The following is a 12,225-nucleotide window of genomic DNA, read 5'->3' as shown; positions in this document are numbered from 1 at the left end:
TGGATGATTTGCAGAAAAACAAGAAGATGGAGGATGATACATGTGGCAGCAGAAGACGGAGCCAGTTCATGAGATAGAATCCGATTGGTTTTCTCAATTCTGGCACCAGACCAACTCCATTTTGTGATTGGCCTTTCTTCTGTCTTATCACCCCCAACCTTCATATGGCTCCTAGATGAGCAAAGCTCTGCTGTGTTCCTAGTTGGTACTAACTCTTAAGTAAGGACCAAGGATTACTATACTGGGCTCTTAGGCCTGCTGAAAAGAGAGCCTGGTCACTCTTGTTTTCCTAAGATGTGGTGACAACACTGATTTCTTCTCCTTTGTCTTTTCTAGGACAAGGAGCTACGGATCTTTGATCCCAGAACAAAGCCCACTGTGTCTCAGGTATGTATATAAGGATGATGCCAGAGATAGAACTGGAAGGCACTTAAGGGTCCTAGTACATCCTCATTATATAGGTGAAGAAACTGAGGCCCAGAGAGGTTGTAACTTGGTCCAGAACACTTAGTGAGCAGAGCAGGGATTCAAGACCCAGGTCCTCTGATGTCAGACGCATAAAACTCTATAATCTCAGTCAAAAGGAATGTAAATGGCAGTCTGGTTTAGACTATACCTAAACAGGAACCCGTTCATTAACATCTCCAAGCCTCTGCTGAAATTGGGGGAAGCCAGCAGCCAGTTCCCCTTTTAGGTAGCTCAGATGAGGAAATGATTTTGTCATATTGAACTTAAATCTGTCTTTCAGCAACTTTTACTCATTGGTCTGGGTACAGAATTAGGAGCAGTGGATACTCTTTCCACTACCGTGGCTTTGGTGCAGGGGCCTCTGTGGCTGAGTGGAGCTGCTGGGAAGGGCTTGGATGTCACTTCCCAGATGCTCTGTGCTGCCACAGGGGCAGTGGCTCAGGTGGAGGAGGTGAGCTGGTGTCACCCTGACCGTTAGGTGACAGTGGTTAGAAGCCATTTCTGGGAAGCAAGTAATAACAAGCCTGATCCCATGTACAAACCTTAACCACGGGGTGGGGCACCACCTCTAGCATGGCTGTCTAAATGCTATCATTAGCTGTTTCCTGTGGCTTGAAAAGCTAATTTAAATGCTGACTTTCTCTTCTCTTCTTCTTGTCCCCTTAGTACAGTCTTGGGGATGGGGAGAGCTTGGAAAGGAACAAACCAAAACAAATCCATGACATTTGTCCCCAGACCTTTCTAAATTCTTAACCTTCACCTCTGCCCCTTATGTAATCATAGCTGTAAAGGCAGACGGGCTGTCAGAGGCCATCTAATCCAGCTGCCTTATTTTAGATGAGGAAACTGAGACCCACAAAGGTTAAGTCATTTGCTCAAAGTCACACAGGGAGAGGCTGGATTTGAACCTAGGTCAGTCAGTCAATCAAGAAGCATTTACTGAGCACTTTCTGTATGCCAGACACTGTGCTAATCACTTTTTGCCTCCCTTCTATGCCTGTGGCATGAAAGCCCCTCCCCCAAGTGGCCTCTGCCCTGGAGGTGTTTGTCTGCCAACCGTCTTGTACCTACCAGTGTGGTCATAACCCTCCTGGCACTTACACCTAAGCCAGATAGCTCAGGCAGTAACAAGCAGAGGGCATGTCAGCAGAGGGAGAACTATCCACGTCAGCCTGGGGCGGCCCTGAGGGCTGTGGAGTACAACTGCATTGTGGGTGCCAGCCAGGGCGGGCCTGGCCCAGGGAAGAGCAGGTCTGCCAGATGATAGGAGACTGCCGGGCTCCGTCAGGAGAACAAGGGCTCAGCGTTCAGCACAGGGAGGGCTGGGACGACCCTTGCTGGTGGTTGTGCATTTGAGGACTCACTGCAGTGATCAGATGGAAACACTGCTCTAGGAATCAAAAGACCCCAGATTTGTAATTGTGGACACATCATCTCTCTGAGATTCAGTTTCTTCATCTGTATAATGGAAATAGTGAGGTTTGTACTCTTCACCTCATAGGGTTAGCATAAAGAAAGTGACCAAAGTCCTGTCAAAATATGAACAGTGATGATGAGGAGGAAGGACACATTAAAAGTCCAAAACTTCATTTTGCCTAATTTCCCTATAGGGTCAGTGCTGGCTAGAGCTGCCTTTCTTTTCTTGGCCAGCCTCAATTTACCTCCCTCCCCCTCCCATTTTAGCCTTTTGTTTTTCTTCTGAAGTCTTCCTGACTCCCTGGAGCCAGGCTGGCGAGCCCAGGAGCCCTGGGGGGTCAGAGCAGGGTGACTGCCCCCAGAGAGCAGGCTGTGAACCAGGCTGTTGGCAGGCCTGTTTGAGTGGGAGAACAGATGTGTCTGTAGCCACTTACCCTGGGCCAGCTGAGCCTTCAGAGACATGAGCTGACTTTTCCAGCAGTGATTCTGACACCATCACCTCCCTGCCAAGAGCATTTGGCACTTTAATAATCCTGCCCCAGGCTTACTCAGTCCCAGCACCGACCTCATATCCAACTCCTTGACAAATGATGAGCCTGTAAGGATGCAGATAAAAGCCCCATTTGCCCAAGAGAGGCCCTTCCAGTAAATTTGGCACAAGTTGGGTACCCTAGACTCTCAGTGGGAAGAGGCCTTCAGGTCATCCAACACAACTATGCCTGACAGGAGCTTCTGCTAGAGTCAGAGAGGTCACCTGGTCCAGAGACATTGAGCGTGCGGCCTCCTCCCAAGGGTGGCCCCAACCAGACTCAAAGGTAATTGGGAAAGACTTAACAAAATACATCAACATACAAGGAAACATAGATAATGTTACATTTTAAAACTAAGTCAGTATACAGACTGCAAGGATCCTGATGTGTGATTTAGCGGCCCCCATTTCTATTTGAGTTTGATACTGCTGATCTAGTCCAATCCCCACATCTTATGGGTGAAAAAATGGAAATCAGAGGGCAGAAATGATTGGCCAGAGTCACACAAGAAATGACAGGCAGAATCAAGCTCAGCTTCTCTAACCACAAATCCCGTGCTCACAGATAGATAAGTGGTTATCCAGCCTCCTATTTAAGGCCTTCACGAAAAGCAGCCCGTTGCCTCCCAAGGCAGCTCATCCCCCTCTTGGCTGGCACTAATTGTTGGGAAGTTTTTCCTGACATCAAACCTAAATCTGTCCTTTTTGCATCTCCCATCCATTGCTGCTGGTAGTTCTGCCTCCTGACTGAGCAGAACGGTTTTAATCCCTCTTGTGTATGACAGTCTTCCCAATGCTTCCATAATGTGCTTCTCAGTCTTTTCTCTTCTTCAGGCTAATCACTACCAGTTCTTTCTATAGATTCTCATAAGAGATGATTTTCAGCCCCCTCGTCTGTGTTCTTCTTAAAATGTCATGTCCCATTCTGAACACACTACTCTGGATGTGGTTGGACTAGGGCCAGGCAGAGTGGGACTCTCACTGTGACCTTCTTTGTCAGAACAAGGCCCAGCAGTCCACGTAAGATCATGTTAGCCTTTTGGCCTGCCCTGTCGAAGTTTACTTGTAACTCCAACCCTCAGACCTTTTTCATCTAAATTGTCAAGCCTTATCATATCCCATCTTCGAGTCTGATGCTAAATGCAGATACCGTGGGAGTAGTAACGCCTTCACTCAGCATTTATCAGACTCATTCGACCATGGAAACTTTTGGACTTGAAATATATTGACATAAGTCATAATAACAACTCACATTTATTTAGTGGCCTTAAGGTTTACAAGAGCGCTTTCCATAAGTGGTAATTCCAGGTCTGGGGTTTTGACATATCCTTGGAACAAAGTCTAGGGGTGAAAGAGGGGGAAATTTTTTTTTTCGGGGAGGGAGGAGAAAACTGAGGAAAATTAAGCCTATTTTCATGCTGAAATATTTTAGCATGTATTGAGTGTCTTTATACATGTGTCTTTTAATATTTTCAGTGGGAAAATATTAGCATTGACAACTGTTCATGGAAGCCCTCGTGATGTTATACAGAACACCAGGGTTCCACAAACGCTACTGGGGCCACATTGCCTTAAGCCATCCATTATCAGCAAATACCGTTAAAGGGACTTAACTGCTGGATAGCTGAATGTGCTCTTCAGGGTGTAGTACAGGGTACATATGTGCAGGAGTAGGGATCTCCCAAAGACAGATTTTGCTGACTTTACCATTCTGTTTTTCTGACTATGAAGAGCTAGGGGCAGATGGAAACTTTGGGAGGTGGTAGGACCTGGCAGACACAGGATCTGAGAAGCCTGTTTGTGGCAGTGTAGTGGGTTATGGGGAGAGAAGGGATTCTGACCTTAGAAACCACAGGAAGAAGTTGGAATTGAGAGGGTCACAAGGCTAGCTGATGGGGGAAAAGCTTTTCAGGAATGAGATAGGCTAGGTACCTAGAAAAGAGAGAAAGCCAGGCCCTTGAAGGCTGGCAGGGGGCAGGGGAGGGAGTTTCCTACTGATAGTTCTTGTGGCCTACAAATCTGTCATCAAGAACCAGTTCCTCTGGCTCACCAGAGATGGGGAGCTGCAGCTCAGATGTCCTCAGATCACATACAGGGAAGTTGAGATGTAAAAATTCCCACCCTCTACTACTCCCTACCCCACCTCTCCCTAGTACCCCCCCCCATAAAAAATTAACCTGTAAAAAGCTGATCTGCACAAGCACCCCAGCCCCACTTGAGTGCAGGATACGTCCGAGGGTCTTTGCCCACAGACAGAGTTATGTCTTGTCTCTCCAGTGTAGGCTGGCCTGCACTTCTTTCAGAGGGGGTTCCCTTATCTCCTGAAGGAGTCCCTCTAAAGGCCAGCCCCAGGTGTCCTATAGTATCAGGATATAGTGGAGACCAGAAGGGAGCTAGAGCTGAAGGGGACCTAAGAAACCATCTAGTCCAGCCCCCTCCCTTTATAGGCCAGGATAAAAGGCCCAGGAAGCTTATGTCCTGCCTGAGGTCACACAAAGAGTAGAAGCATCAGAGGCAAGATTTACTGGGGTCAATCAGAGCCTGGATTCTAAGGTTCTAGAACCACTGCCTGACTGAGTCATGCACCTGAGCCAGATGCTTCATCCTTTCTGCACCTGAATTTGTTTCTCTTCCTCCTCCACCCTATAGAGAAAATGGTAGGGGTCTCCAAGCCCCCTGAGAGACAATGGTGGGGAAGAAATTACTGTTGACAGAGCGATTTGAGCTCCTCTCTGAAGTGGGGGAAAGGGCCTGAGGAATGTGGATTTAGAAGGATTCATTCCTCTTACCTGACCTCTGCCTCACACCTTACTGGGGAATGGGTAAGGGCTGTGCCCAGTGCTTTCTTAATGGGTTCCTGTTAAGTGTGTGTGTGTGTGTGTGTGTGTGTGTGTGTGTGTGTGTGTGTGTGTCCATCCGTGTGTCTGTGTCCGTGTGTCTGTGTATGTTGGGGGGTGGGAGGGGAGGAGAGAGACTCTGAACTGTAGCAGAGGACTGGAATACTACCCCTCCCCACCAGCCCTGCCCCCACTTCCGGTCGTGGCATCTGGCCCACACCTGGCTTCCATTAGGAAGCATTGGCCAGCTTCAGCATGCGAGTGATGTAGGGGCCTGATGTGGGGGAGAGGGGCCTCACAGGGAGGGTGTTCTCACGAGAATCTCCCAATGCATACTCACTTACATAGTCAGGGCTTGGAATGGCTTTGGGGAGAAATTAAGGGAGTCATAGGAGAAAGTTGTCTTGGCCTAGAGGTTGACAAATCCCACTCTCCTCCCTCTCCCACTAATAAGCCTTTTGGGGAAAGATAGGAGACATCAGTCTCCATCCCCAGGCATTTCTGGGGCATCTGCCACTGATTGTATTCTGTGTTATACATCTGCTTCTTTCCATCCTTGGGTTAGAATAATAGAATGTCAGAATAATAGATTGGACCACAGGTCATAGAACATGAACAGAGCTGGGAGGGACCTTAAAACCTGGGAAAGAACTCTCAAGGTTATTTAGTTCATTTTTCTTTTCTTTCTTTTATTTTTTAGATAAACTAAGGCTCAGAGTTTAAATGACTTGCCCAGTCATACAATCTAGGAAGGGATGGGAGTGGACCTCAGACTAAAACCTAGGTCCTTTGACTCTCAGTTCTACATTCTGTTTACTGTATTAGGGTGCCTTCCAGGTTCCTACTGCATAGCCTAGCTTTAGTTAGAGCCTAGCTGAGACCTCTCTAGGGGAAGGCTTGATTTAAAAGAGCCCTCCTCAAGAGGTAGTCTGGTGTAATGGCTCAAGAACTGGCCTAAGAGTCAGGAAGAACAGTTCAAGTCCTGTTTCTGCACCTACTGGCTTTGTGTCCCTAGACAAGTCATCTGACCTCTTGGTGCCCCCAGTCATTCTTTAAGACGATTAAAGTAGGGCCCAGTTGCCCATCTCCATTGATAGTGAGAGTTCCTTACACTGACGAAATCACAAATCTAATTAAAAACAAAAGGTTGATTCCTCTCTCCATCTCTGAGATGGGCCCATAAGGTTGGGTTTGGGCATCAGAATGAGGGCTGCACTTCAGGGCCATTGAACTTCAATTGCAGGCAGAGTGCCCCTGGAAAGTGCTCATGTAGTGGTCCTCCCCTAGGAAGTTGGGGCTGAGAACTCAGCCCTCATTGGTCCTGGTATAGTAGCTGGAGCTGGGAATGTCTAGGATCCCAGTGTTGCCACCAGTTGGGCTCACCATCACCTCTCTACCTGTGGCACTTAACAATGGAAACTTGAAAAGGCTTTTTGTGGAGGGCTAGTCCGTCTTTGCTGGGCTATGAAGGGGCTGGGATGGAGGGCACCAAGGCCTTTCCTGTTGCAGGCTGAGGAGCCAAGTGATAAGGTGGTGATCTAGTAGGTGATTTTCAGAGCAATCTAGTGGGAAAAGCCCGATGCCAGTAGTTTGGAGATGAGTGCATAGAACCCCAGATCAGGAGGCCACTTAATCCTGTAATTTATAGATGAAATTAAGTGACCTACCCAATATGACACATAAGTGTATATAAGTGGTAGAGCCAGGATTTGAACCCAAGTCATCTGACCGCAAAGCCAGCACAGTGACCACTCCACCACGTTCTTTCCTTACCACTAGTTAAGTGTTATGACCTTGGCAAAGTCATGTAAGCTCTTTGGGCCTTAGTTTCTTCCTCTTTCAAATGGGAACAGAGATAATGGCTCCGGCGTTAGGTTTACAGCATTAAAGTTGGTCAGATACTTGTCCCGTATTACTTCATTTGAGCCTCCCTGGCTCCTGCCTCCCTGCTTCCCAGGTATCGTTGTCAAGTCCAATTGAAAAAACAGAGATGCGAGCCTTTGAGAAGGTCAGAAAGTGGCACATCTCCAAGGATTACTGAGGTGGTGTTACTCCCCAGGACTCTTGGTGGTGAGGGCCTCAGACAGAGGTGAAACCCTTGGGCTTGACGGAGCGTTCTCCCCTGGCTCAGCCACTGTTTTGTAGAAGGATGATAGGAATGATACCTCGTGTATGCATTGTGCTTTTATTAGTATAATAATCAACGTTAACTGCTGAAGAGGCAGTGGTCAATCATGTTTGTAAAGTACCATAGCCACAAAAACCTTATGAGCCTCACAGCAGCCTTGTGATGGAGCTGCTGTGATGGTTGTCATTGTCATTTTACAAATAGGGACACAGAGGCAGGGGTCCAGCAACTTGCCCAAGGTCATGAGTCAGCCTTTTAACCCTAAATGTAGGCACTGCTCCTTTCCTCACCTCTACCTCCTGACGGGTAGCACAGGTATGATTGGTCCGTTTTACAAAGAGGGAAACTGAAGTTTAGTGACTTGCCTAGGCCCCTACCCCTGTAAGTGGCAAAGTCACTGGCTTTAGATCTGAGGCCTATGGCTCCCAAGTCTACTGTTGTATGTCTGCTGCTGCAGTCGCTGCTTTCCGGAGATGGGGAGAAAGGGACATCCTGGGACCTGGAATTCATGTCCTAACTCTGTTTTCCATATTGCTGATTGCTTGCTACCTTTAGGGACTGAGGGAGCCTCCTGGATTCTCTTTGGGGTTTGGGGGTGGCCAGAATCAGCAGGAATCCTGTGTCACAGAGCCTTCTCCTAGGTTTCTGTCTCTGAGGAGACACTTTCCCCTTCCTCACCTTTCTGGCCTCCATTGTTTGGAGTCATAGGCTATGAGAACCAGAAGGCACCAAAGAACATTTCAGCCATGCCCTTTAGAACTAGAAGGGACTGCAGAAGCTATCAAATCCAGCCTATTCCCCCTCGCCCCTCATTTTTCAGATGAGGAAACTGAGGCACAGAGAAAGTGATTTATTCAAAATCACAAGTCTAGTAAGTGGTTGAGTCAGCACTTGAACCCAGATCTCCTGACTCCCTGTTCAGGGATCTCATTTTTATTATGTTATACCACCTTCCTAGTAGATGGCCTCAGGCTATGAGTAGCGGGTTTGCGCGTGGCACCTGTTTTCTGCCCCAATACCCAGGTCTGCCCCAGACCTTCTAGTGCCTTTTTGTTGCCATGTAAGTTCTTCCCTGGTGCTTGGGAGCACTGGGCACATATACTTCCCTATTTCCCTGTGGTGTTCCCCTATCTCCCCTCTTCCCCAAGCCTCCCATCCCAAGGATGGAGCCTCACGGACTTTACCCACTAAGCAGCTTTTCCTTTGAGCCCTGGTTTGCCACACACAGGAAATGTTACTATGGAGACCTAGCGGGGGATTTGACTGATCTATAGTTGGAATGCCTGCTATGCGCCCAAGAAAGCTCCAGCTGGGCTCGGGGGGCTGGGAGCCCTGGCCTGTGTGCTGACTCCCAAGGGAGCTGGTTGGAGAGCCCCAGGTGGGGCCAGGCTGGCCTTTGCATGATGGTCTAGGTGTGTGTGAGAGGGACAAAAGAAGGGGGGCATGAAGGTATCGGGGGTTGGCTTCCTGTTGGTACTCATTAGAAGTGGGGAAACAGCAGCCAGCTGGGTGAAACCCATCCAGATATTGCTTTTCTGGCCTCCTGGGAGACCCCTGGCCTGGCCTCAGGGCAGTCCTTCTCGGACTTCTGTGACTTGGGGTGGTGTTGAGGGAGGAGCTTTGATCTGGGGCTGCTGCCTTGCTAAATGAGGGGAAAGGGCAGTTTTCAATAGAGACTTTGCACTGGGAGGGGGGGGGGACGGGTCTGGTGAGCAGGCCAAGCTGTTTCCATCTTCTCCTGTGGCTTTTGGCCAGGGTGCCAACCACAGCCTCAGATCCCTAGCCCCTGTGCCCTGAGTTCTGTCCTTATTTCCTTCTTTTCCGTCAGGGAGGGAAGCAGGGAGTTAAGGGGGGTAAAGTATTATAAGGGCTTAAATAGACAGGCTCTTCCTCTTTTGGATTTTTTATAAGTCAGGGAGGAATAATTTCCTTTTTAAAAAACTTGAATTTGGTTTCTTCCTTTTGGTAGGGAGGCAGGTTAATGTGGGCCTCTCTCCACTCCAGTGATTTAGGAAGGAGGACAGTGTGAATATATGTCTCAGAAAGCGTGGGAGTGTATGTGTGAGCAAGCAGGAGAGAGAGATGGTGTGAGTGTGGGCCTGGGGTGGCTTTGAGTACAGTGGGGGATGACCCTTTCTTCTCTTCCTAGTGCCTGGGCCTGGCTTCCTGGAGAGGGAGCGTGGTCTGGGGAGAGCACATGAGCTCTGCCACTTAACTAGGTTTGTGACTCTGGTTAAATCACTTAAATACTGTGAGCTTCAGGGTCCTCCTCTGTGAAATGGGGATAGTAATGCCTGCCCTACCTGCCTTGCAGAAAAGGTTGGGAGAAAAAGTGCTTGGAAGAAAATAGCAGGGCCAGGGCTTAAACACAGAAGTTCAAATCTGATGCCTTTTCTACCACACCATGCTGCTCTCAAAGATCATAGAACCTCAAAGGGACTTTCAAATCCATTTAGTCCTCATTTTATAGAGGAAGAACTGAGGCCCAGAGAGATTATGTAGCTCATCCAAGGTCACCCAAGTGACCTAGTCAAGATTTGAATTCAGGTTCTCTGACTCTGTGCCACATAGGGACCTACAACAAAGGGAAGTAAGCTCTAATTAGGCCTTAGATGTTAGGCCCCTGACAATGCCCCCTCCTTGGTGGTCCTCCTGGGTGGCCACCTGTTCTGCTTAGGATGAAGCTGACATTTTGCCAGCTTTCCTCTGGGCCCCTTGGTGACCTCCAGGCATGACTTCTCTGGGGAGAGCTGCTTTGGGGGCTTGGTTCTCAGGCTTCAGCTCGAACTTCCTGTGTTGGGTTAAGTCAAGGAGGGAAGGGAATGGTGAGAAAAGACCCTTTGAATGACATCAAGCTGTTTCAGATTGTCCCTCTTGGGGGGGATGAGAGGGGCAGTGTCTCCCACGCTGGGGTCAGGCTTAGCGGGGGTCGGGGGGAAGGGGAGAGGACTTGCAGATCATCAACTTCCATGCTTGAAGCTGGGCTGCCTGCTTTCCTTGTTCCCAAGGAGATCGTGGGAAGCACAGAGGAAGCTGGCCACAGTTTGGGGTGAGCTATTTTTGGTAACAGAGTCCACGCTCTCAGGCTCCAGGGGCCCGGGTGACTGGGAGGGATCTGTTCATATTTCCTTCTTCTCCTCCTGTTGTGCCCCCCTCAGTTCTCCCCTGCCTCAGCACAGCTCCTTTCTGGGGTTGTATGGGGGAGACAAGGCTGTGGTGTGAAATCTTCTCCTCTGTCAGTCTGGTTTTCCTGAAGTCTCCCAACTGGCAGCTCCCTGACCCTAAGTGGAGTACTGAAGGAGGGCACTTCTTCTCTGCCTTCTCCAGGGACACCACACAGCCTGGCATCATGCCCTGTCTCCATGGCTGGCCCTGGACAAAGTTGTAAAATAGACAGAATTTGCCCCTGGCATCCTTTCTATTCTCTTTTCAGACCCCTCTGCCTTCTCTCTTTGGCCTCCCTCCTTTTCTTGTTCTAGGTACCTCAAGTCCTAATGTTATCCCATCACCAGTGAACCCTGATGCCGTAGGCTTCCTAGAGGCCATATCACTTTCTGCTTTTTCTATACTCACCCACCTGTCCATCCCATCCCCATCCAAAACTGATCTGTGTCACATTCATAGCATCTCAGGATCTAGACCTGGAAGGACATTGATGAATGGAAATCACAAGGAGAAAGATTTTGACCCAGTGTGAGGAAGGAAGAATTTCCTACTAATTGTTTGCACCAAAGTAGTATGGCCTGCCTCGGAAGACAATGGTTCCTTGTCACTGAAGAGTTTGATGCAGAGCTGTCATGAGTATTGTGGAGGGGATCCGTGAGTGGGGTAGGGCCTCAACCAGGCCTTCCAATTCATGAAGCCATTTGACTTAGAAGGAGTACCCCACCCAACCCCAGCCACAGTGTCAGAGTTCTTGTCCTTGACCTGCCACAAATTTATTCCATGACTTTTGGTGAGCCTCCATTTCCTGCTCTATAAAATGAGGAGGTTGAACAAAATAAGAACTCTGAGGTCCTTTACAGCCCTGAAATGTTATGACTCTCTGTGACTCAGGTTCTATCATGTTATCGTAACCGAGTTACCAGTTGCCCACATTTCATAGAGGAAATCAAGGCTCCAAGAAGTTAGCTCATACAGCTAGTATGTGGCAAAATTTGAACTGGAACCCAGGCCTTCTTGGGAGCACAGGAAAGGGGAGAAGGAACCTTGAAATTTGAGCTTTCAGGCAGAGGGAAGTTGGAAAGCTGGCTCTCAGCAGAGGCAGCAGGGGGCGGCAGGGGGGCGTTGGAATAGACACCTGGTCCCAGATGCCATTGCAGCTTTAGTGAGTGGGTTCTTCGTACTCAGCCGGGAGAATACTTGTTGGCCTTCTGGAGAGGATATTGAACCCCGTGAGAGCATCTGTGTTTTCAGGCTCCCAGGTGACATCATCCTGCAGAGTTTTGGCATCAAACATACCACCATCAATATGCTGACCCCTGCCTCTACAAAGCAGATGCCTTCCTGTCCTCAATTCTTTCCTTAGTATTAAGCTGGTTTCCTTACTCCTACACATCCTTCCCAATGGCGGATACTTTGAGACAGTCATTAAAAGGATCTTTCTCATTTTCTCCTTTTATCTCTATCTCCATCTCTTTCCAGGGTGCTCTGAGCCTTCTATCTTGGGGAGGCGTGAAGGATGAAGGAGCTAAGAACATTGGGATTGGGTGTGTAGTATGACCCAAAGCTTTATTACGTGCTCTCAGATTGGCACCAGCCCTCAAACTCCAGGCCCTGATGAGTTCTTCCTATCTTAGGGCCCATAACTGTCAGCACATCTGTCACTTAGGGAGAGAGTAGCTAAA

At 48.7% G+C, this 12,225-nt stretch overlaps 1 protein-coding gene across 3 annotated transcripts in view; it reads left to right on the top strand.

Moving 5' to 3' along the window:
* Positions 1-12,225, top strand: part of CORO7 (coronin 7) — a 105,131-nt gene that overhangs the window by 32,230 nt on the left and 60,676 nt on the right. For all 3 annotated transcript variants that reach the window (XM_020995490.2, XM_020995489.2, XM_020995491.2), the window contains exon 7: positions 337-387. In XM_020995490.2, coding sequence (XP_020851149.1) covers positions 337-387 — 51 coding nt within the window. The remainder of the gene's footprint in view (positions 1-336; positions 388-12,225) is intronic.

Source organism: Phascolarctos cinereus, unplaced genomic scaffold (assembly GCF_003287225.1).
Source record: "Phascolarctos cinereus isolate Bilbo 61053 unplaced genomic scaffold, phaCin_HiC Scaffold_4;HRSCAF=312, whole genome shotgun sequence".
NCBI classification, from domain to species: domain Eukaryota; kingdom Metazoa; phylum Chordata; class Mammalia; order Diprotodontia; family Phascolarctidae; genus Phascolarctos; species Phascolarctos cinereus.
Note: the sequence above shows the minus strand (reverse complement) of the source record. Positions and strands in the feature narration are given on the sequence as shown.